Genomic DNA, 23480 nt, shown 5'->3' on the forward strand with positions numbered 1-23480 from the left:
GACTCCAAGACGCTTTGAAAAAACTCCTCAGGGACTCCAGTCCATCCGTGGCCCCGGTTCCAGTACTGGACTTGGCTGATTCCGACATCCTCCTCCTGTCCTGCTGGCTCAGCTCTTAGAACCAGACCAGGATCAGGTCTATTCAAACCTCAATGTGTTTCCAAAAGGATGATAGTAGTTTTGGGGCCAGACGTTTTGGGACAGTGACAGATGTTGGGGATTTTGCTCTTTGTGTCATAAAGAGGGTTGTAATTCATTCTGGAGGTTTTTGCAAAAAAGAAAAGTCATTCTTGTAGTCTGTGAAGATAAAGACCTGACAAACCGTCTTCTAATACCTCTTTTGTTCAGGTAGCACCCGACCTAACAACACCTTTGCTGTCATAGTAAAGCAACCGATTTAGCGCGTGTGTCTCTTTAGGTGACCACGTGCCTCCCTCTCGTGTTCCACGGGACTGGAGGTGTGTTATTATTGTGTAATAGGCAATCAGCAGCAGGCACCCGAAAAGATTAAGCCTCTTTATGTTTTCCATTGATTCCAAGGCAGCCTGGTTAATAGGAGAGGGACTTCAGCTCACATCGCTGCAGGCAAGGAATTAAGCCTGAGTGTGTGCGAAGAAAATAACACTATTAACGCTCCTGGAACATTTCTTTTCTCAAAGATCATGAACGTATTGATGAACCCGAGTTGGAATGTATCTTCACTCCGCCAATTCTATCCTCAACGCGCCCCGAGACGACGGCGGGATGCAGCCTTACCGATCGATCGTCAACCCGCCCCGCCGTTGTTTTGATTGTTGCTATCAAAAATTGAACAATGGAGGCAGCCAATGGAGCCTGAAGATTTTTTTTCTTTATTGCAGGATGAACAACACAAACAAGCAATTATTTATGAGCGAGCAAGCTAATGTTCTATCAAGTGTGTACCTGTTTATTATTTAAGGGGGAGTTGTCTAGAAATAGATTTTCTTAATGATACAACTGTCACATCATGCATGTATGCAAGTAAAATCAATCATCGACAGTCTCTATGGATGTTTGTGGTCTGTGGGATTTACAATGGAAATTAAAAAAAGTATTTCATAAGAATGATACAAATGTTCATTGTTTATTTCTGTGCATTCATTCTTGTAATTTAAGGCATTTAAAAAAAAAAAATTGGTTAATAGCATACTGACGTGACGACTAATGATTTCAATATCAACAGTCTCTGAGGTTACTCAATTTGCATTAAAAAGTGAAAAACTGAATTTATTATTTGGGAACTAACATTTAAAACACAACCAAATAAACACAAGGCAGCATTTTCCTGTAAACTCCACGGCCACAACTTGCATTTATAAACATTTGTTTCCATCCGGTTTCCATATAGATGTCGACAAAGCCACTAGGACGTAATCATGCCCGTCGCGGCTGGGCCGACGTAATGTTCCGTGACAAGACGATCTTTGTGTCCCGGCTTGCAAAATGACTAAAGACAGGCTGACATTTACTTTTCTCATGCGCCCGTTGTCTGCCAAGCTGCGACCGCTCCACATACAGAAGTGGCTTTTTTGTGACCAACGTTGTTGTCCTTTGTGTACCGCCGAGCACCAACCAGCCTGCGGCCCTTGTCATTTTGGCCTTGCACATGGGCTTAACTGTGTGCTTCTTCCTCCAGGCTAACCAGGCTGATGATGTGTGTGTGTTTATATGTGTGCATGGGAGACTCTCATTCCTCATAGCCTACATACAGTAAAGGGAGCGTTGGGAGTAACCTCACTGTTGGAGACGCCTCCTGACATAATTTGTTTTCATGTTTGAGTATTTTTTGCTTCATAATAGCTGCTTTGTAAGTGCGTGTGTGTTGATGTATTTTGAAATCTTTGTCTCCAGGTCAAAGCCTCACCTCTCACAATTACTCTTATGGTGAATCAAGAGCCCCCCCCCCCCAAGTCTGTCCATTGGATGGTGTGTGCCTCCCTCTGGTGCCTAAAATAAGCAGCGCAAGTAAAGAGCTGTAATTGTGCGACTATTTTTACAGTAGGGTTTTTTTTTCTCCTTTCAAATAAAACTATGTGGTATTAATCTTTTTTAATTTTCTTAATAATGCCTGTTATATTTTGTATGGTTTCTATGACTTTATAACAATTTTTTTTATTAATTTGCAGAAAATATACTGAACGGTCATCAGCCAATCACTGGGCACATAGATGTTACTGCTAGTATTACAATCTTTTTTTTTCCATGCATATGTTTTTTGTTCCAGATAACTGTCGCTAATAAATTTACTGCACAATATTTGCTTTAATTTTTTTTTTTAAATGGTAGGAACTAGTTTTGTCGTTTGCTGTTGTTTCCCAGCGGAGTCAATTTCTGTGCGGACTTTAACCCGGAAGTGTGTCGCGTTCTGCGCGTTTTGTTGTGTACATGCGTTAAAAACCCGGACACGTTTCTTAACATCTATCCTGAAAGAATACTATTAAAAAGGTCTGTTTTTTTGTTAAATTTTCATATTCGAGTTCGCCACAACAGTCAGAAGTCCATGGAGACTCTGTAACATAATGAGAAGTTATCGTGTGTGTGCACATTAGCTTAGCCAAAGTCCCAAATACATACGTCGATTCATTTAGGTAAGTCTTGCCCGACTATTGTCTTGACTTTACCATTAAAAGTATTTGTGGAAGCATATTACTAATATGATATTGAAGCAGCTCATCTGCTTAGACATTTGTACGGCACCAACATGTTTAGTTAGTTAGAAACTTTGCTACCCTTACGAGTTGCTCACTTTTCATTCATTCACGCGTATGTTTTGTATTATACAATAAGCGGCTCAGATAATGGATGAATGTTGTGTTCATATTTTGCTGGCAGTTTTATACGGAAAGATGCTCGGGACAGCCAAAATGGAGAAGGAAACGCCATCTAAAAAGGTTGCGGCGCCATCTGTATCCCAGATTAATGCTGAATATGTCACACAGGTAACAGGAAAACACGTCTGCAGTAATCAACCTAGAAAACGCACATTAAATAAATGAAATAAGATAAAAATCACAAATGTTGTTGTCAGTTTAATTACAAAAAGTTTTCATTTTTATTACATGTCTGTTATGGTTAACATTTCTGCCCCCCTCCAAAAAAAAAAAACCTCATGACACGATTTACGTGATTTATAACATTTCAATAAATATAAAACAATGTCTCCCATAAGCTATGCCAAAAAATGCATTCATATGTATTTCATCTCAACCGCACAATTCAGAAGAGACTTTTGTTTTTAATCAAATGTTTTAACAAATTCCTTTTTTATTCCTTTGTTTCAGCTTGCTAACAAATATTGGGCCCCTCATACAAAAAACAAATTGCCGTTTGACCCGAAGGTGAGTTTGTGTGCATTGCTGCCGGTTTGATTCTAATCATGTAAGATCATTAAAAATATTGCCGTCTTTGTGTGTAGGTGATGGAAGATATTTATGAAAAAGAAATTCTTATGTCCAAGTAAGCACTTTTACAAGTAACATTTGGAAAATCAATCTATGTCACATTTTGGAGCTAATATGTTGATTTTGTCATTTTCTTTTCAGATTTGCCATCAGAAAAATAATGTTGCTAGAGTTCAGGTACCTTCATTGACGCCTCCTCTAAAAACAAAACAATGTTGTTGGATCTAATTATATATATTTTAATCTCCTTGCAGTCAGTACCTGGAGAACTACCTTTGGGTCAACTACTCTCCGGAGGTTTCCAGCAACGCCTTTCTCATGTCTATTTGCTGCATTGTCAATGAGAAATTCAGGGAAAATGTGCCAGCCTGGGAGGTAACAAATACTATTTGACATACCACACACACCGGATATATTAAACACCACCAACTGTTTCTTTTCAGGTGTTCAAGAAGGAGCCTGAGCATTTTTCGTTCTTTTTCAAATGCGTGATGGAAGCCCTGTTGGCTGACGACCAAGGTGGCCTCACTCTGAGGGAGCAAACGGTGCTGCTGGAGTTTCTTGACCACTGCTTCAATAGTCTTGTATGTACTCATATCTCACATACACAATCTAAGGGTGGGAGAGTGACCAAACAAATTAATAATCAAATCGAACAAACTTTGAATTTATACTAAATTCCTCCCATGGAAATTGTTCCAGGACTTTACTGGAAAGTAGCCACAATTTTGCAACTCTGCAGGAACTGATATAAAATACCCGTCACTGCTCATGATATTTAATCATAAACATTTACTTGTTTGTGACATCATTATTCTTACATGAATTTACTGAATACATTTGATTGAGTGAGGGGGTAAGACGGTTCACTGCCTAGTATATCACACAGTGCTTTATTTTGTCCACAAGGTGGCAGTGTTGCACTGGGCCATGTCATTTTGGTCGCCATGTCTTGTCCAGTGCTGCATTGAAGCACTGCAGAGGTCTCATTTGAAAATGTGCTACAGTTGCATACTCGCTATTGATGTGCTCCTGTAAAACCTTCGGAATATTTTAGTGCTGGAATTTTGTTAATGCACTGAAGCTAAAAAAAAAAAGTAGTTGCTGCTTTATATATGTTGTTAACTCTCTCTCTCGCTTGGTGTTAGGAGGTAGACTTGATCAGAGAGCAGGTGCAGCAGCTCATCTCTCTGCCTATGTGGATGTGCCTATTACCAGTAAGATTGCACACACAAAGTATTTCTTTATCAATCAACCTTTGAAGGTAACACCCCTGAAATTGTTTTTGTTGCATTTCTCCAGTCCCGACTCCAGCACGAGCTGAAGAAAGTTCCCAAGCTACAAAAGTTCTGGAATCTCATCAAGAAAAAATTTGACAAGATGGATGCCGATGCAGCCGAACAGTTAATTAGATTCTCTTTTGCTCGGGCTAGCAAAAAACAACAACAAAAAACTTGCCTCTGATTCACTCTCTCTTTGTTCTTTTATTTTTGTTGTCTTCTTTTAGGGCTAAAAAGGAGCGAACATTCCTCTCGTCTCTCATAAAAAAGTTTCACGGGGTCCTCGATTCAATACCGTCGTCAGGTAAACAACATTATTATTATTACCCTCATTGTGGTGTCACTCGGGCTGAAATAACACCGATCAAATATCAATACAAGAGTCGCCTTTTCGACCCGATGCGCTCGTCCCTCCCTTTTCGGCGTCGTGCAGAAGGAACGTGAGCCCCCCACTGCCACGCCGTCGGCAGCTCGTAATGCGGGCCGACGTGGAGGCCCCCCCACCGCCCACCTGGAAGACTAAAAACGGAACACTTGTGTGTTTAGGTGGAATTCAGAGCTGACACAATAGATTACGTTGGCAAAGCCAGCGGGGTGCACATCACTCTCAGCACCTGCTGCACATGCTGGCGCGTGATTGTGCCTGCCTGCCTGCCTTCCACGTTTGTTTGTGTCTCTCACTTTTCTTTACAAACTAACATGTCCGTGCCTTTTTTTTGTCCCCTTTTATAGGGAGCATCACCATGGACAAGGTGCATTACTGCGAGAGATTCGTTGAATTCATGATCGACCTAGAGGTAAGACGAAAGAGTCAGCACGCAATCGTACCAGATGGGCTTCTCCTCATTGTTCAGCGCCAATCACATAGCAGACATCTTCAAATCGTTTAATGGGGCAAAGTGCCTGAAGATGCGGTGGAGAAACGGTCGCGACCAAGGATAGAGACACAAGGTTCCATAAGGTGTTGCTGCGTGTGCACATCTCATATTACAAGCGGGAGCGCCGTATAGATTCCATCTTGCTGACAGGTCGGCCTTGCTGTTCCTGGCATCGGCCCGTCGGCCGGCCCAGCCCGCTGTCTCCGGAGACCGGCGTCCTGTCCTTCAAGCCTTCTCCTTTTACAAAGCTTCCATCGCCTGAAATCTATACACCTCCCCCCCTCGGAATGAAAGCAGAGGGGGTGGGAAGAAGATCCCGCCTCTCCTCAGATGTTTTATTCTGCCCGTGTAGATTCGAGATGATTGCTGGATAAACGAGAAGATCACTTGCTGTACCTGAAGCCTTTGAAGCGATCTCGTCAGTTCATTTCAGAATATTCACTTGTATCATATTCTGTAAAGGGGGGTGTTTTGGTGGCCACTCAGTGACCCCTTTGCTCAGTCTGTCAATTTGTCAACAAGTTGAGCCGATTTATTCCCACCAAAGCAGCTCCACTATCTCATTTTGACAGCTTCCCCCCCGTTTTTCCCTGTGTTACTGCGCTGCCACCAGCTACTAAATCAAACTCTCACGTCAAGTCCTCCCTTCTGCGCTAACACTGTGTCGCTGCCACTATTCTGTCAAAAAAAAGCTGGACCGGGCGAGATCAGAGTCCAGATTCTGCTGACTTTGTTGTTGAGAGCTTGTGTGCCTCCTGTGAGGTTTCGCTTCATACTCCACTAAGATATGTTGCACACCTGGACAATCTCATTGCTTACAATACAGGAGGTCCTCGCTTCCCAGTGGTCCTGATATAAATTGCTAGAATGAGTCCTCCTTTTAATGCCCTCTAGGGAAATGACTATAATATCTTGTGTTTTTAGGCCCTGCTCCCCACTAGACGTTGGTTCAACACAGTGTTAGATGACTCCCACCTGGTGGTCAGTTGCCACCTTTCCAGCCTCACCCAGCGGGAGAAGGAGGGCCACCTCTTCTGTCAGGTACGACACGATGGAAAGGCGATCAACGAAAAAAACATGACTCATATCCACTCCCACCCTGCACAGTTGCTCGACATGCTCAAGTTCTACACGGGCTTTGAGATTAACGACCAGACGGGAAACGCCCTGACGGAGAAGGAGATGACCACACTGCACTATGACCAAATCACATCGCTGCAGGTAACTGGCACAAGCCAGCGGCTGATGCTAGTCGCTGATAACCAGGTCAATATAACTAGAGGGAGCAAACTATTGATCGTAATGAGCTAATGCTAATTGTTGATGCTAACTCTTTGACATTAACCAGCTGTAAACAGATGACACTAACCAACAGATGTTTACGAGATGATGCGCTACTAATAAAGGATGTTGACCAGCTCTCACTGACTGGCTCATGCTAGTTGATGTTAATCATTGATGCTAACTAAGTGACACATTTGAGAATACACAGCCAAAAACAAATCAATTGATAAGCACACAACCTGCGGTATAGTACTCCAGTTTCCACTTAGCTGCAGCACTTTGTTATCCTGCCGCCCTCAGGCTCCTCTTGAAAAAAAATGACTCTCCACGCTGAGTAATTGTCTCATCCCCCTTGATGTGTTTAAATCAGTATGGGTTTTGCAGCACTACCGCTACAGCTACCACTAACTGATGTCCGAGCGCACATTTACATTCACAAGAATGTCATCTTTATTTATTTTTTTTGCAGAGAGCAGCCTTTGCCCATTTCCCGGAGCTGCACGACTTTGCTCTGGCCAACGTAGCTGCAGTGGACACCCGCGAATCCCTGACCAAACATTTTGGTTCGCTCAGGTAAATGAGGAAAAATGCATGTTTTCGTAAGCTCATCCGACACAAGTCCACATTACGCGTCACCGTGTTAAGTCTGTGATGAACGGCACCAGCGTTAGCGCCTGAGTGCCGCCGCTAAATGGCAGCCGGCGCTGCCCCCCCCGACAAGCAGCTGGTAGCAGCCAGAGAGCGGGAGGCACGCCTCATTAATTTCATCGATTTGCAGCGGCTTGAGAATAAACTCTTTGAACAGCTGTGTTTGTCACATCGTATTAGCTCGCCACAGAGCCAAAAACCGCATAAAACGCTCCGTCGTGCGGCCTTTGCTCCCGTTTCAGGTGAATATGAACATTATATTCAGATTTACGAGGGGCTCGGAAAGTTGAGTCCGCCAAACGAGGCTCTAGCAGTTAAGCGCCTGTAATTGATCCTACTATAGTTTAATTGCTCTGATTTGCCGTGTTAGCTCAATATGATTGGCTCACTTAAAATTTTAAAGCAGGACAAATTGTTTGGTGGAGGGGTTTATAATTTGCGCTTAACGTGGGTTTTACAAGAATGGATATGTTCAGCCAAAGTAGGCGTCTTTTTTTGTCAGGGGCAATAAGGATGGCTATATTTCAACTCCAACACAACAGTCATTTTCAACACTATATTGGTCAATAAATTGTAAAAAAATATTTATATTCCCACGTGGGACCAGTAGTATTGATTTCAGCTGTAAACAAAGGAGTTTTCATCCGGATGCCATCCAAGCGCGTACTGTATGGCCCGCAGCCATTAAAAAAAAAAAAAAAAAAAAAACACATCTTGCGAACCTTTGGCTCGACACAACATAAAATTCCTCTTCACCTGGCCGAGTCACCATCCATCATCCTCTCCTGTCATAGATTAGAAGTGCTTGGACCTCACACTGTCTCTTTGGAGGTTTATGAGCCGAGCATCGCTGAATTGAGTTAATACTCCTGCTGAATCATTTCACATATTCCGGCAAGCTCCTTTTCCCCTCCCAGCCTCCAGCTTTCGGAACGCCATTGTTCTCCGATCCGCAACTGTCACCCCCGCCGCTCCCCCCTTCCGAAATAAGCCACAATCAGATTTCACGAGGCATTTTTTTTTTCCCCTCCCATCCGAGCAACTCATGCTAATGCCACTTTATTCCTGCCGCGCAACCCTCTCACTAAGCTCCCAGTCACCCTTCCCTCCGAATGTATCTGCTAATTCCCCAAAACACACAAACTGAGTATTATTGCTCAGCTTTGCCTATAAATAGAAACTTCTGACACTTGCACAAAGCACCAGAGAGTCATTTTAGGCCAGCAAATGAATTTAATACATGATCAAAGACAGCACTTTGTGGAATGCAACCAACGATTAATATATGTATTTTCTGTTCAGCTTTTAGTTTCTTCCTCACGTTAGATTTTTTTACACTTTTGATGTCTTGCTACACTGACGTTTTTAAAGGCAGTAGGTAAAACTATACTTTGGGCTAGACGATAGGACCCAGTAGTCTTTTAGTAGTAAGAAAAAAAAGATTACCACATCAATAGGCTGTAACCTAAACTTTCTGCACAGCCGCTCCAGTACATGCAAGTGACTCAGCTGTCAATCATGACCCGGTCCAGTCATCGTTGCTCCGTCTTACTGAGGGGCAGGGATGCCCACTCTGCCTGTGCCAGGTCACCCACCGGCCAGAAAAGTGCAGCGCAGGCATTATTGTCATCCACTCGCCGTGTCGTGACTTTGCAAGGGTACACGTGTGGCTGTCCAGAACAGGTCACGCTTGTTGCCAGAGCCCGGCCCGTCTCCCTCCCCGACCTGACTTTTTTTTTTTTCCGCGGACGCTGTCTGTGCGACTGCACATCAACCTGATTAAGCCACACCTTGGCTTGCGGAGACTTTGATTTCCCATAATCCTGTCGCATCCATCCGGCCCGGCTCATTTAATGCACACGCGCTGACGTGGCGGGACCGCAAATGTCAAAGCAAACAGACGAGCGGCTTTGTGCCACAGAGCTAACAGGAGCAACGAATCGCATAAGGCCCTCGGATTTCACAAGAACTGCGATAGCGCCGCTGGGGAAACCCTCATAAGTTGAGCGATCATGGCGACAATAGACTGAAAGTACACTTCAAGGATGGCAATTTGTTTTTTTTTTAGGGTAAATCCCTTATTTCTAACAAAGATCATGCATACGCCATGAAGAGAATCGTTTTGCATTTCAAAATAGTACTTATGTTAAATATTTCTAGTCAATTGCAACATAATAATAATTAAATGTTTTTTAATTGACTCCTGTCACTATTTTCTCTCTGCAGCCCTAATATGCTCCACCGGGTGGCATCTTACTTGTGTCTGTTGCCTGAACTCCCCAAGGAACAAGACACCACCTATGACAAGAAGGTTCTGCTGGAGCTCTTGGCAAGTTAACATTTGACACACACACCTGCCAGTGTTTAAGATGAGGGGGAAGCATATTCTATAATTCTTAACTGCTTCTATGTCTGAATGTTTTGATCTTGTTTTAGGTGTCTCGCCACGAGCGCAGAATCTCTCAGATCGAACAACTCAACCAGATGCCCCTTTACCCCACAGAGAAGATTATCTGGGATGAGAATATCGTCCCGACGGAGTACTTCTCTGGTGAAGGTACGCAATCCAATAAAAGCAAGGCCTTTTTTTTTTTTTTTTGTGCACACACGTGACTTTCTTTTTTAGGCTGCCTTGCGCTCCCAAAGCTCAACCTTCAGTTTTTGACCCTCCACGACTACCTGCTGAGGAATTTCAACCTGTTCCGCCTCGAGTCCACCTACGAGATCCGACAGGACATCGAAGATGTGGTGTGGCGCATGAAACCCTGGTAAGCAAAACAGTGAATCTGCAGGGGTTGACTGTCACATTGTTCCGGCCGTTTGTAACGGAGGAAGAGCGCACTTAAATCCTTTTCAACTTGCACGAATGGAGAGTGCAGAACAGTTAATACTTCTATCTCGTGGTGCAACGGCACGGCACATTGATTATATTTAATTCAAAGACTGTGACAGTCACTATGGCGCATTTGGAAACCCATTGCTTAACATAATAAGTGCTCCCATTACGTCAAGCGCCGTCGCAACTTTTTACTTGTTCCAGCGTGAAAGTAAACAACTCAGCGGCGGAGCTGTTTGTCACCGCCCCAAATGCAACTCGTTTCAAGCTTGACAGCGGCCCGCGGCGCTTGTCACACCTCTCGCCGTCACCCTCCTTTCCGTCTGTCACAGGCAGTCCGAGTACGGCGGCGTGGTGTTCGGCGGCTGGGCCAGGATGGCTCAGACCATCACCACCTTCACCATCGTGGAGGTGGCCAAGCCCAACATCGGCGAGAGCTGGCCGGCGCGCGTGCGGGCCGACGTCACCATCCACCTCAATGTGCAGGATCACATCAAGAACGAGTGGGAAGGTAGAACGGCTTGTGGAATAAATACTAAATTCAAGTAGTCGAATTTTTAATCACTCAGTTATTTTTACCTAGTGTTGAGGCTTTGTCAATTTTGACAATTATAATCCTCGCTCCAAATTTGCAGAAATGAGATAGCAGCGGACCAAAGTATTGACGTCAAACTTCCACATACTTTCTATGCCACTTAATACTCTCTGCAGCGAGACCTTTTAAATGGCATGCTTTAATCATCTATTTCCTCCAAACCACAGTATCACTTCCTTTCCTGCCGCTTCTATAATTAAGACTTCATGTTTTAAAGATCAGGTGCACGCTGACAGGGCACTTTCTCCCTCTCCGCCGGGCCGCCGATCTGTCCCCGTCCACCTTTCCGTCTTACCTGACTCTCAAACGCCTCCTCCGCAGGGCTGCGCAAGCACGACGTTTGCTTTCTGATCACGGTGCGTCCCACCATGCCCTACGGCACGCGCTTCGACCGGCGCCAAGCCTTCGGCGCGCAGACGGGCCTCGTGTACGTGAGGGGCTGCGAGGTGCAGGGCATGCTGGATGAGCAAGGGCGTGTCATCGAGGAAGGTACGTGCGCGCGCTCACACGGACGGAGAATGATCCATAATATCCAGCCTTGCCATCAAAGCAATCATCCCCAGCAGCCGATCCTTGGGAGGGGGGTCACGAGTGGCGTTGTCATGGTGACGGCCACTGTAAGACCTGACCACTGACCTATTGGCATTAACATCACATTAACCTGAGGTCGACGGAGACAACGCCCGAGAGCCGAGGGCCCTGCCCCCCGTGCACCCATTTCACCTTATTCGATTCATTTAATTTGGCCGCATGGGTTGGATGTGGCGGCGCAAACCTTGAAGGATGTGCAAGTCCTGCAGAATCAAGCCAAACATTGACTCGTGTGAATCAATGTCTTTGGAGGGCTTTATGCAACTTCAAAGTAACCCAGCAACTTCAAATAATAAGTCAGAAATGATTGTTCAGTTTGCCGGACAATTTTTTCCCCATTAGGAATGATAAGAAATGGAAATGCTCTCTCCCCGGCTCAAACGACCCCCTTTTATGAAACTTTTATTGAAATGAATATATGTTGTAAAGGATTTGCAAATCATCACAGGATTTGGGTTTGTGTTCTCTCTCATTGATCTGACGTCTCACGGGAGGTGCTGCAGTCTACGGACATTTGCTGAGGTTTCACCGGATACGGAGGCTTATTTATTTTCCAAATTTTGCTCTTGTTGTGAATTGCGCAACCTCGGGGGCCACTTTAGTAGTGGCCAATCAAACGCCAGAGGGGAGTGTCTGATTAAACTCACTCCGGGACACTTAAAAGCTGAGCCAAGTTGTTCTTCCGAGTTGGGCCGCAACTAAAGGGGGAACGGCGCTCGCGGGCGAGCTGTCATCTCCACTGACTTCACGCGAGGGGCTGTCTGCTTCCCCTCGGCTCTGAGATACCAGCCTCTGGAACGGTGACAGGGCGTCAGTCACTCTTGGAGTCATGACAACCCAATAAACAACACGAAGCACAGGCTACAGCTTTATCTCTTGAGGCGGTGTGACAGCCAGGACAGGAAGTTCAGACGGAGGCGAATAAGAAGAAAAACACAGCAGGAACTAGCTAGCGTTAGCTTGTACGACTTTCTCTATTTATTACGTTCTACACATTCTCTTAGACGCCTCACATTTCACTTCAGGAAATAATCTGATTGTAACTGTTATCATATCAGATCAACTGTGTCCTTTTGAGGAGTAATATTAAACTCTGTCTCTTTCCTAGAAAGCAAAATATCCAACAGTAACATGGTGATAGGATATTTATCACTTTACCTTCCAGTGAATGCTGTTCCTCGCTTGCACCAAATACCCCTAGCAGGCATTGGTTTATTTTGCACTTCCCGTTTGTCAGAGCACGAATCCCTGGTATGCCCTCGCTGTCCTCTCCTCTCGGTTTGCATTAAATATGCAGCGAGCAGAGCTTTTTTTCCCCCCCCTATACGGTAGTGGCCCACTTGAAAAAACATGCCCAGGCATTCAGATCACTTTAATTCAAGATGAGAATATTTTTATATATATATATATATATATATATATATATATATATAAATATTCTCATCTTGAATATATATATAGTATATATATATATATATATATATATATATATATATATATATATACTATATACACAAAAAGAATACAATAAGAGCCCTCTAAGACAAAATGTTATCCTCCACGGCAAGGATGTTGCTTGCATGCTTTTTTTCCAAAGCCAGGAGAATTCTAAAATCTCAGCATAGCCACACACACAGCCATGCAAACACACAACAGGAGGTCAGACGGATTGACTGTCACTCTCCTCTGGCCCCTGCCTTCCCCAATGCGCCACACATGAATCTCCGCAGACATCCATCAGTGAGCAGCAACCCCCATACCTCGCAGCCTCTCGCTGCGTGGCCGCCTGTCAGGCCCCGCATCCACATTCCTCATTCTAAAAAAAGGCAAAGCACTGCCATCTTGGACATGACGGCGTTCTAAGCGTGCCTAGTTGCTATCCTAATATTTAAGTCATTTTAATGTTTGGAAACACACTGATAGAAAAGTTAAAAAAAAAAAAAAAAACGTAAGTGTGTGTCTTGTTCTGTTGGACCTGATTGTCAGCACATTTGCAACGCTAGGTGGCCATTAGTGGCAGCGCTCTAGGGTGGTTTCAATCCTTGGAAGGACTTTGTTTGCTAATTTTGGGTCCTCTAAGTCCGACCCTGCTCCAATGTTGCATAGTGTTCCACAGGGTTCAATTTTAGGGCCCCTGATGTTTTCTTTGTCATTGCTGCCGGATGAGCTTTGTTTGGTATTTTCATTCATTCACCGCTATTACATTGTCACATTGCTCCTACGCAGGTCCCGAACCAAAACCCAAACTACGGGGCGACTCGAGAACCTTCCGTGTCTGGCTGGACCCCAACCAATACCAGCAGGACATGACCAGCAGCATTCAGGCGGGCACCGAGGACCCGTACGAGACCTTCAACATCATCATGAGACGCAAGCCAAAGGAGAACAACTTTAAGGTTTGGAGCGCATTAACAATCCGAAACGCATTTCCTTCTTTGCGCCACTCGCAATCACTCGGGTGTCGTAACTGTAAGGTTGGCGCCGGGGCACGTCTGAGATTACTGCCCATCGTGCGCCCTTCTCAGAGTGGAAGCTTAGTGTAGGAATACAGCCTTCAAAGATAAAGGCTTATTAAGGTTAAGAGGAGACAAAATCCCAATGTTTTTATGTAGGTCAAGTTAAGTTTAAACCCCGCAAGAACTTGTGCGTCGCACCCCACTTTGTGTTTTTGTTTGAAAGCTACTCAACTGGGGCTTTGTTAAATCTGCCATTTTCCAATGCGGGATGCATAGATCTGCCGTTTTCTACCCACACGGCAAGAACGACAGATGCTTTCGGCAAAGGCGTCGGGAGCTGATGGGTATTCACGGAACATTCTTGTGCATCTTTGATGTTCGGCACAGATAAAAGCAAACATGTTTCTTTCCCGCTGATTGACGCAGCAGGCGCCAGGCACCGTTGAAGCTCATTAAAACCAAATTGACAGCTGTACGAGTTTCACGCTGTCCCATCAAAGCCTCCTGTGGGATGTTGTCACAAAAACACTCAACCCTCTCAATTACCCGTCTTTCTGTCCAATGCTCGTTCGTCACTTTAGGCCGTTCTGGAGACCATCCGAAACTTGATGAACACCGAGTGCGTCGTCCCGGACTGGCTCCATGACATCATCCTCGGCTACGGCGACCCGGGCAGCGCCCACTACTCCAAGATGCCCAATCAGATCTCCACATTGGACTTCAATGACACTTTTCTGTCCTTGGACCACCTGCGCTCCTGCTTCCCCGGTTCATCCATTAAGGTCGTTGAGGAGAACCCTGAACTACAGGTCCCGCCCTTCAGGTGAACATCAGATGTTTGTTTTTAATTTGATTAAAAATATATGCAGGCATCTTATCTATTTTTTCGTCTCTGTTACAAGAATAAAGTTTCCAGTCTCAAGCCAAACTGAGAAAGGGAAGAAGAGGAAGGCAAATGATGACGTCAAGGTGGACGAGGAGGACAAAACATTGATTGTTGAGCCCTATGTCACCCCCAACCGTGGGCCTTACCCTTATAACCAGCCCAAAAGGTGCGCAATCAACCTTGCTCTGCTAACATTAGCATTTTCAAGTAATTTCTAGCCATGGATCCACAGAGATGATTTTCTTGAATCATCTTGCTGTCATTTACACTCTTCATCCATATTCTTCTTGTTCCACCCTGGCCTCAGTGTTTCTAAATTACATTGTCCAAATTGGACCTTAAATCAAGTTATACTGACGGACTAATTGCCTGCCTTAATAACATCGTTCCAGGAACACGATTCACTTCACGCCTACTCAGATCGAAGCCATCCGAGCCGGCATGCAGCCTGGGCTCACCATGGTAAGTTGCTCGAGAGCGACCGCGTACAAATGCACAACCCGCAAACACGATTGCGTCGTGGGAAGGAGAAAATCTTTTCAACCCGAGCCTTTGAAGCAGGCATTCTACCACATTTGCACATCTATAATAGTAAATGTGCCACTCAACCCGCCCTGGCCACGCCATTCCGGCCCTCTACTTGTGTTTCAACGGCCACTTCCAACTTTTCCTTTTTAGCAATAAAAATGTTACGATTGCTCCTTGCCAAAGGGTTGCGGTTAATTTAAGGATCCGGGTCATGAAACAGCCGAACGCCCTTTCCTCTGAGACAGTTGCGGCGGTCATTAGAAGTAACAGTAAACACGCGGCGGCCGCCTCGCCCTCCTCCTGCCTCCTCTTTTATGTCGGCTGATTACACGCTGATTTATTCGGGAATGCTAAATTACACTCATTATTTTCCTGCGGAAATGACTCACCTGAGATGCTTAGGCGAGGATATTTTTTCTTTTGGGTAACAACCGCCCCCTGCTAAAATGAGCCTTATTTTATGGTGATGAGAGGCCTCAAAGACACTGATGCTTCCTTTAGCTTCAAACAGACACACTGGAACCTCTCAGGTCAAACAATCTGTTCCGGGATGCAAGATGGAAGCTTGCTGACTCCAAAGTTTTTTTGTCCCCAGGTTGTCGGACCGCCAGGTACCGGCAAGACCGACGTCGCCGTCCAAATCATCTCCAACATCTATCACAACTTTCCCGATCAGAGAACGCTCATAGTCACACACTCCAACCAGGTCAGCCCGCCGTTGTTTACATGACCTAACGAGTAAATGTCGCTGTCTTTACGGGCCGCGTCTCATGCCTTTCCCTGCCGCTTCGCGCCCACCAGGCTCTGAACCAGCTGTTTGAAAAGATCATGGCACTGGACATCGACGAGCGCCACCTCCTGCGTCTTGGCCACGGAGAAGAAGAACTGGAGACTGAGAAGGACTTCAGCAGGTGAGGACGGACAAGGCGGCGATGACACGAAAAAAGACACCGGCGGGAGATGCCAGTCTATGCAAACAAACTTCCCAGAACTATCTTAGAAGTCAAAGCCAACACACACTCACTTCCCACTTGCCCAGCTGCCCACATGCTTAACGAGTCTCAGTCAAAACAGAGACATCCGATACTCCCGTACGTGTATTATGGCACTATACTTAGCGCTACTACGATTCGATACTTTACTCGCTAACAGCACGTCAGTCACAGACACCTGGTTTTGAAATTGAAAAATAAAAAGCAAAAGTTGCCTCTTTTAATATGAGTCACTACCCTGGCAGCATCTGAATATAAATAGGCCAGTGCCATTGAGTATTAATTAACATTTTTTATGATGTTACTATTTAAAGTTGTCATAGGCGACCTTGTTAATTACCGCCTTATCCATCTGTAGCACAGAGCAAATTGCACCCTATAGCGAGGTGTGGGGGGCGGGGGTGATTGTGCATGTGCCCTCTTTCGTGCGTGTGTGTGATCACATGCGCTTATGAATCGCGGCCCAGCTAGTCTGTAAATTATGCAGGTTTGGGATCCCCGCCGGTGTGCGTACGCCTCGTAGTAACATGCATCTACTCCTTCCACCCCGGTGACATCAATGGCGTTTTGCTTTATGTGTTTGACTTAAGCTAGTTTGTGGTTGTTTTAAACAGAAAATGCATTATTCTTTGTTTTATGTTTACGTTGACAGTAAACTTGAACCGGGGGAGGCAAGAACATTTTTTTTGGGTCAAAGCAAAAAAAAAAAAAAAAAGTCCTCAAAGATTGGGTCACTCACATCTGAAGGCACCACTGTATCACGTCGGGTGGTAAATTGGTCTCGTGTTTCCGGGCCAAGGTTATAAGCAGCAACTTGTGTCGGCCTCTCTATGTGAGAGCTGCTGCATGGCAGGTGAGGCATCAAGGTCACCTGCCTTTTTTTTTTTTTTTTGTCAAAGTTAGGCGAAGCTGGGTTGTTGTCTTTTTAGTCATGTGCTGACTGAGGATCTTTGCACACGGTCTAAAAATAGTGTAACCTCTACCAAGCCTCCCACTTCCTGTCTGTGTGTACTTAATGCCGCTCTCTGATTGCGTTGAGACTAATCAGCCGCATGGAGCCGAGCACACACACCGCCCTCAAGGACGCGCTCGTTCTCCATTGAGGACAGAAGCGCCAACACCTGTCAATGGAACATCAATTCCCAAAATTAAATGTGATCAATATCATTTTTTATACATGGTGTGTATTCATCCTGAAGTTATTGTGAAAATAAGCCGATATAACAAACGATCATAATTTAAAAATGTTTAACCACACCCTTTTACCAATCCGCAGGTACGGCCGGGTTAACTACGTCCTGGCCCGACGACTGGAGCTACTCGCCGAGGTGGGAAGGTTTCAGGAGAGTTTAGGCGTTCCCGGTGATGTCTCCTACACCTGCGAGACGGCGGGGCACTTCTACCTCTACCAGGTGAGCAGTTGTTTTTTATTATTCGAATGGGGCTGTGTAAAGAAAAAATCGGCCAAGTAATGGCTCATATCAAAAATGTTCCAAAAGTTCAGCACTCGTCAATCTCAATATCGTCTTCTTCCAATTATTCCAATTGTGTTTTATTCCGACTGAGCACACAAGCCAACTTGGTAAAGTCATCGTCCGAGTTGCTTTCACAGAGGGAGCGGTTATTTTTAGACTGCGGCTGCCTGCTGGTTGGTTGAAGCCGCTTTATTAGGTTCACAGCTGGAGCGAGCAACCCCCCCCCAGTGTGCGCCGATATGCTCTCATTGGCTTCCGAAAAAAAAAAAAGTTGAAGGCAGTTGGAGTGGGCAGAGATAGATCCATCTGACTGTTCAGCGCTTTGTGTTTTGAGGGGTTTTACTGTCTTTAGAGACCAAAAATTATTTACATGACCCAATACTTCTGGCCCAAGCTGCATTTAACGGCTCTTAACATCTGTCTCATGTCCTCCGCAGGTGATCTCTCGGTGGGAAGAGTACCTGAGCAAAGTGAAGCCCAAACCGGGTGCGGAGGTGGAGGTAGAGGCCGTGGCGACGCTCTTCCCCTTCCACAAGTACTTCTCCAACGCGCCCCAGCCAGTGTTCAAGGGCCGCACCTATGAGGAGGACATGGACATCGCCGAGGGCTGCTACCGGCACATTAAGAAGATATTTACTCAGCTGGAGGTAAGAAGGTCGTACTCGTAAACACACACACGCACACTCGTATATTCTGGAATGACAGTGTTATTTCTAGAACGACAATTACAGTGGAACTCATTCATGTGACCACGGCAACAAATAATAGACGTGAATGTGTAATCAACGAGGGCGGAGGAGAGGATCATTGACTGGGCAGTTGTGTAAATAAATCATCACAATATCACATTGACTATTTCTGTAGATTCATACATGGTACATGATTAGGATACTGTACCTGTATGTAACAAAATAGTTGCTTATTGACAGTATGGCAGGAAAGAGTATCCGCATCCCGTTACTTCCATTGAAGCCTTGGCAGTGGTCGCCCAGAGTGCTCTTGTTTCCTCTTTTTTCACTCTTATCATTTCTTCTTAGCACACCAAGTATTCCTATAGAGATAACAATGAGATATCCGATTTATGGGAACGGCGAGTAGGCCCTGCAGAAAAGCAATAAAGGTGTTATTGACTGGAGGTAATATCCCAACATGTCTGGTGACCTTGATTTATCCGGTGCCATCACCTCACCCCCTCCCTTGGCCTCGCCCGTGCTGCAGCAGTACGCCCACTCGCAAGAAGGAGGCATCGCTGCTGATTTTGCGTATTTGTCTGCCGTGTGCAAATGACTGGCTGATTACCGTAGTGGGCTACTTCCTGGTTCACGCAAAACCCCATCTTTGGCATCACCGCATCATTACTCGATTCCGACCTTCGTCTGGCCTGGATCCACGGGGCTTAAAAGTACACCTCATAAATATTGGAGCTTTTGATTGCTTTGATATTTAGACTAAAATAGTAACACATCAAATATGTATGACCCAACGTGCGGGACTGGTCGCTCCCCCCCACATCCATATTTCCTTTTCCAACCAATATACTCATTGAAGCTCCGTTGCCTTCTTGGCTTACACAGATAATGTGATTTGTCTGGTGATAACCACACACTCGCACCGTATCGCGGACGGCCATCGCGATCGTATCACCTCTCTCGGGTCAATCCGCGATAACCACTCCTGTAGCACTTCATCATGACAAAGAGTAGCGTGAACTCAGACTTGGGGGCAGAAGGATCTTTTTTGTCACCTGCTGAAAAGTAAAGTTAGATGGTTCAGCTGCATCCAAACAAAACCGCCGTCTAATTTCTTTCCAAGTCGTGACTGACCTTGCGTCCGTCTTCTCCGCTAGGAGTTCAGGGCCTTCGAGCTGCTCAGAAGCGGCCTGGACCGCACTAAATACCTGCTGGTGAAAGAAGCCAAAATCATCGCCATGACCTGCACGCACGCCGCCCTCAAACGTCACGACCTGGTGGAACTGGGTTTTAAGGTAAGCTCACCTCCCCTAATTTCAGTATCTCATGACTGTTTAGTAAAATCGCTAATTCTTCTCGTCAGTACGACAACATCCTGATGGAGGAAGCCGCTCAGATTCTGGAGATCGAGACCTTCATCCCACTTCTATTACAGGTATCCTTCTCTTTTGAATTCCCCCCACGTCGAATTTAAGCCGGTCAGTCCGACGCCCGTCCGTCATCAAGCTTCCCATCACCTGACTCTCCGTGTTCATTACGGTCTGACTGATGGGCGCCAGGCAGAGTAATGACGCGTTTCTTTGGTACTTGCGCCTAATTGTCCGCGATAGCGCTAATGTCTGTTTACAGATGAGATCATTAAGCACATCAGCCCGGGCAACAACCAATGCCAGAGCTCGTCGTCTCTTTAGACGTGTGTTGTCTTTTCTTCCTGAATGAGTCAGGGAGTCATACTTAACTGCCAGGTGTACGTCAGAGGAAGATCAATTTTGCCCCCTCACTATATTTTTTTAAGCCTTTAATAAAATCAAACCTCCATGTAGACACATGGGGTTTTTTTTCAGTACAAAAGCTAACTGAATCTACATTGGAAATGTTTCACCTCCGAATGTGGTTGTCGTTCTATCCTGCAGAACCCAGAAGATGGTTACAGCAGGCTGAAACGTTGGATCATGATCGGGGACCACCACCAGTTGCCCCCAGTCATCAAAAACATGGCCTTCCAGAAGTACTCCAACATGGAGCAGTCGCTCTTCACTCGCTTTGTGCGCCTGGGCGTGCCCACCATAGACCTGGACGCGCAGGGGCGCGCTCGCGCTAGGTCTGTCATCCGACGGGACTCTCTTCATTCTGGGGCGTTGTCTCGTGATTTTAACATTAGTCTTTGTCGCTTGGGCCTTCCAGTCTGTGTAATTTGTACAACTGGCGCTACAAGCAGCTGGGGAACCTGCCGCACGTCCAGCAGCTGCCCGAGTTCCAGGTGCCCAACCCCGGCTTGACCTTTGACTTCCAGCTCATCAACGTGGAAGACTTTAACGGCGTGGGCGAGTCGGAGCCCAACCCGTACTTCTACCAGGTCGGTACAGACTAACATTTGAGCAAAGCAGAGTGAGGAGAATTGACTTGACGCTTGGCCAACATTTTGACTTTTAGCGTATTCATAAACAAAAGCCATTCCTCCAGCCACTCTATTTTCTATGACAGTTGTAAAATGTAAATAAGATGAAATGTTTGCAATGTGGGCATAGTAAAATTGGAAAAACCAGAAAGTGATAAATTATACTTCCTCCCTCTATGCAAAAAAAAAAAAATCAGTAGTTATCCATAAAGCGTGTCAGGTACAAAAAAACACTGATGCTAAATCATGAGTCTCCGCTTCCAAGCGAGAAATTAAAATGTCCCGTTCCCCTGAATGCATCGCATTAAAATGTCATCCGGCGGCCAGCGTGCAGGCTCGTGTTTTCCTCAACGTTACGATTGTTCCAAAATGCAGAGCATGTGCACTTCTCGAGGCTCCGGGTCACATGAAGCTCTTCTCCCTTTTTACTGTTGCCCTTTGCGCTTTCCTCAAGGGAATCACCCGCGATCCCTGACTCACACAGCAACAACAATGTCCTGCCTTGCACTCTCGGTCGTGTTTTGTATTTCCTCCTCTTCAAAAAGTGGCCTTCGCTCTAATAGCTGCCATTCCTCAAGTGGTTGTGGGGTGTGTCAAAGACTTGCATAAATATCTTACATTTGAATCTCCAAAATATAAGTCTTAATTATTTAAAAAAAAGACACACTTTGGGACAGTCGCACTACCATCTGTTTGAAGAATCACAGTGATTCAGTATTGATCACTCGTGCTCAATAATTTATTAGGCAAGGCATCTTTTTACAGCACATTTCATAGTGTGCATGAATAGAAATATGCAGAAAATATCAATTCAAGACCGAATTAAAAACCACCCATCCCATTTATGTCAAGTACCCTTGGACGCCGTTCACTTGACCTTGTTGTCGACATTCGGCGGTTCCCATGAGTGATCTGCTAATGAATCCCCCCACTTATAATTAAGAGAACCGGCAGAGTCGAATCACCGTCCTGGTGTTTATGCTCATCATATTTAGTCGTCAACCATGCTCACGGGTTGAGCTCATCTGTTAGGATAAGCGACGACAAGAGAGACAGCATCTTAAAGCATCGAGCAGAGCGCTAACAAAGGCTGTCACACTTTGTGAGGTGTGACTAGTGCGGCTGGATGGAGAACTGTTGATGAGGCGCCATCAATAATTAGCAAAGGCTGCAGTGCCGGCTTAATTGAAATAGAATGAATAATGCATACCGCTGGCCTCTGATTCTTTTTTTTTTTCCCCGGCGTATTTGAAGGGCGAAGGGGAACCTTGGACTATATTCATGCTTGGGAATTGGGTTGAACTGGATAAATAATCCCATGTGAGGAACCAAACGCTCATGTTAGAAGTGATACAGCAAAACAACAAGTCATGATTTCTTATTTGAATTGGAGTCAAATGCCCATTTTCAATTTTCCCTCTCTTTCCATGCACAGAACCTGGGAGAGGCTGAGTATTCCGTGGCACTGTTCATGTACATGCGTCTGCTGGGCTACCCGGCCGACCGAATCAGCATCCTCACCACCTACAACGGCCAGAAGCACCTGATCCGAGACGTCATCAACCAACGCTGCGCCGGCAACCACTTCTTTGGACAACCCAACAAGGTGAATGCCCAGTGACGCCAGCTCCAATTTAAAATATTGCTCAATTTATTTTTTAAGGGGCGGCCTCGTTTTGGCTTGGCAACAGCATCTCAGAGCTTTCACGTCTTCACTCGTCTAAACATATTCTGTTGTGACAGCCAGTCAGCAATTGTGCTTGGTCATGCTAAATGTCCCACGATATTATAAGACCGCCACTGTCATTGGGTGCGCTGTTGGCTTTAGTCAGTATGCGTGCCTCGTGACAAGCTGATGGGGGGGCGGGAGGTGGGCAGTGTGTGAGCCGGTGGCTTGACAGGCTAGGAGGAGCTGAAGAGAAAGAAAGATGGCCGCACAAGGAGATGGGCATTTAAAAGGTCACCGTGCCTGAGCTTTGGCTCCGCCATGTACCAACAATGTGTCATCGGGGCCAAAACCGAGAAAATGTCAACGACCAGCCCACGTTCCCGGGATGATAATAATTAAAAACCGGATATAATGAGATCAAGTACAAGAGCTACATCAAACACAAGAATTCATGCCTTATTTTACTGAACTTTGTTGCTAGCCAAAACAGCAGCAACTTTTTATTTTTTAAGTCCTGAAATGTATCAATTCTCCAACTGTCTTGAAATTCCAAAATCTTCATCAAGTCATTGGGAATGACAGGATTGTGTCGTTTGTAACCTACTTGGACAGTGTGACTGAAAACAGAACACGCACGCCATCCCCCAACTGTAGCCAAAGTGGACCAGCACATTGTTTTTGCCTCTGGTGCTGCACCTGTTCCGCACAGCAACAAGAGACCGAAATAATACCGGTCTGCCTTCACGCTCTCCTCATGCTGTCTTCAGCTTGTGGCATCAATGCGGCGCTTGCTTGGTGCAATCGTGGTTGGTTAGCTACTTTCTTTATTGTTCGTTTTGGAGGCCCAAGAGTT

General features: G+C 45.5%; 2 protein-coding genes across 10 annotated transcripts in view; both read left to right on the top strand.

Annotated features, from left to right (window-relative positions):
• The window catches only part of dph6 (diphthamine biosynthesis 6), a 95603-nt gene extending 94504 nt beyond the window's left edge, over positions 1 to 1099 (top strand). For all 6 annotated transcript variants that reach the window (XM_037241022.1, XM_037241021.1, XM_037241019.1 and 3 more), the window contains one exon: positions 1 to 1099. In XM_037241022.1, the coding sequence (XP_037096917.1) occupies positions 1 to 119 (119 nt within the window). In that variant the 3' untranslated portion in view covers positions 120 to 1099.
• Positions 355 to 23480, top strand: part of aqr (aquarius intron-binding spliceosomal factor) — a 26539-nt gene continuing 3413 nt past the window's right edge. The window contains exons 1-33 of one of the 4 annotated variants that reach the window (XM_037241016.1): positions 355 to 458; positions 541 to 2019; positions 2854 to 2960; positions 3303 to 3359; positions 3437 to 3477; positions 3564 to 3599; positions 3677 to 3797; positions 3866 to 4006; positions 4571 to 4639; positions 4725 to 4825; positions 4930 to 5006; positions 5435 to 5499; positions 6505 to 6621; positions 6688 to 6801; positions 7334 to 7437; positions 9739 to 9841; positions 9949 to 10069; positions 10139 to 10280; positions 10681 to 10859; positions 11265 to 11432; positions 13761 to 13930; positions 14572 to 14813; positions 14893 to 15042; positions 15269 to 15338; positions 16000 to 16110; positions 16206 to 16315; positions 17673 to 17808; positions 18309 to 18518; positions 19718 to 19855; positions 19924 to 19995; positions 20474 to 20661; positions 20745 to 20916; positions 22394 to 22564. In XM_037241016.1, coding sequence (XP_037096911.1) covers positions 2868 to 2960; positions 3303 to 3359; positions 3437 to 3477; positions 3564 to 3599; positions 3677 to 3797; positions 3866 to 4006; positions 4571 to 4639; positions 4725 to 4825; positions 4930 to 5006; positions 5435 to 5499; positions 6505 to 6621; positions 6688 to 6801; positions 7334 to 7437; positions 9739 to 9841; positions 9949 to 10069; positions 10139 to 10280; positions 10681 to 10859; positions 11265 to 11432; positions 13761 to 13930; positions 14572 to 14813; positions 14893 to 15042; positions 15269 to 15338; positions 16000 to 16110; positions 16206 to 16315; positions 17673 to 17808; positions 18309 to 18518; positions 19718 to 19855; positions 19924 to 19995; positions 20474 to 20661; positions 20745 to 20916; positions 22394 to 22564 — 3789 coding nt within the window. In that variant the 5' untranslated portion in view covers positions 355 to 458; positions 541 to 2019; positions 2854 to 2867. Of the gene's footprint in view, positions 459 to 540; positions 2020 to 2352; positions 2610 to 2853; positions 2961 to 3302; positions 3360 to 3436; positions 3478 to 3563; positions 3600 to 3676; positions 3798 to 3865; positions 4007 to 4570; positions 4640 to 4724; positions 4826 to 4929; positions 5007 to 5434; positions 5500 to 6504; positions 6622 to 6687; positions 6802 to 7333; positions 7438 to 9738; positions 9842 to 9948; positions 10070 to 10138; positions 10281 to 10680; positions 10860 to 11264; positions 11433 to 13760; positions 13931 to 14571; positions 14814 to 14892; positions 15043 to 15268; positions 15339 to 15999; positions 16111 to 16205; positions 16316 to 17672; positions 17809 to 18308; positions 18519 to 19717; positions 19856 to 19923; positions 19996 to 20473; positions 20662 to 20744; positions 20917 to 22393; positions 22565 to 23480 lie in introns of those variants that run through there. The other 3 variants (XM_037241015.1, XM_037241018.1, XM_037241017.1) reach the window with 3 other exon arrangements.

The sequence above is a fragment of the Syngnathus acus genome, chromosome 22 (assembly GCF_901709675.1).
Source record: "Syngnathus acus chromosome 22, fSynAcu1.2, whole genome shotgun sequence".
Classification (NCBI taxonomy): Eukaryota; Metazoa; Chordata; class Actinopteri; order Syngnathiformes; family Syngnathidae; genus Syngnathus; species Syngnathus acus.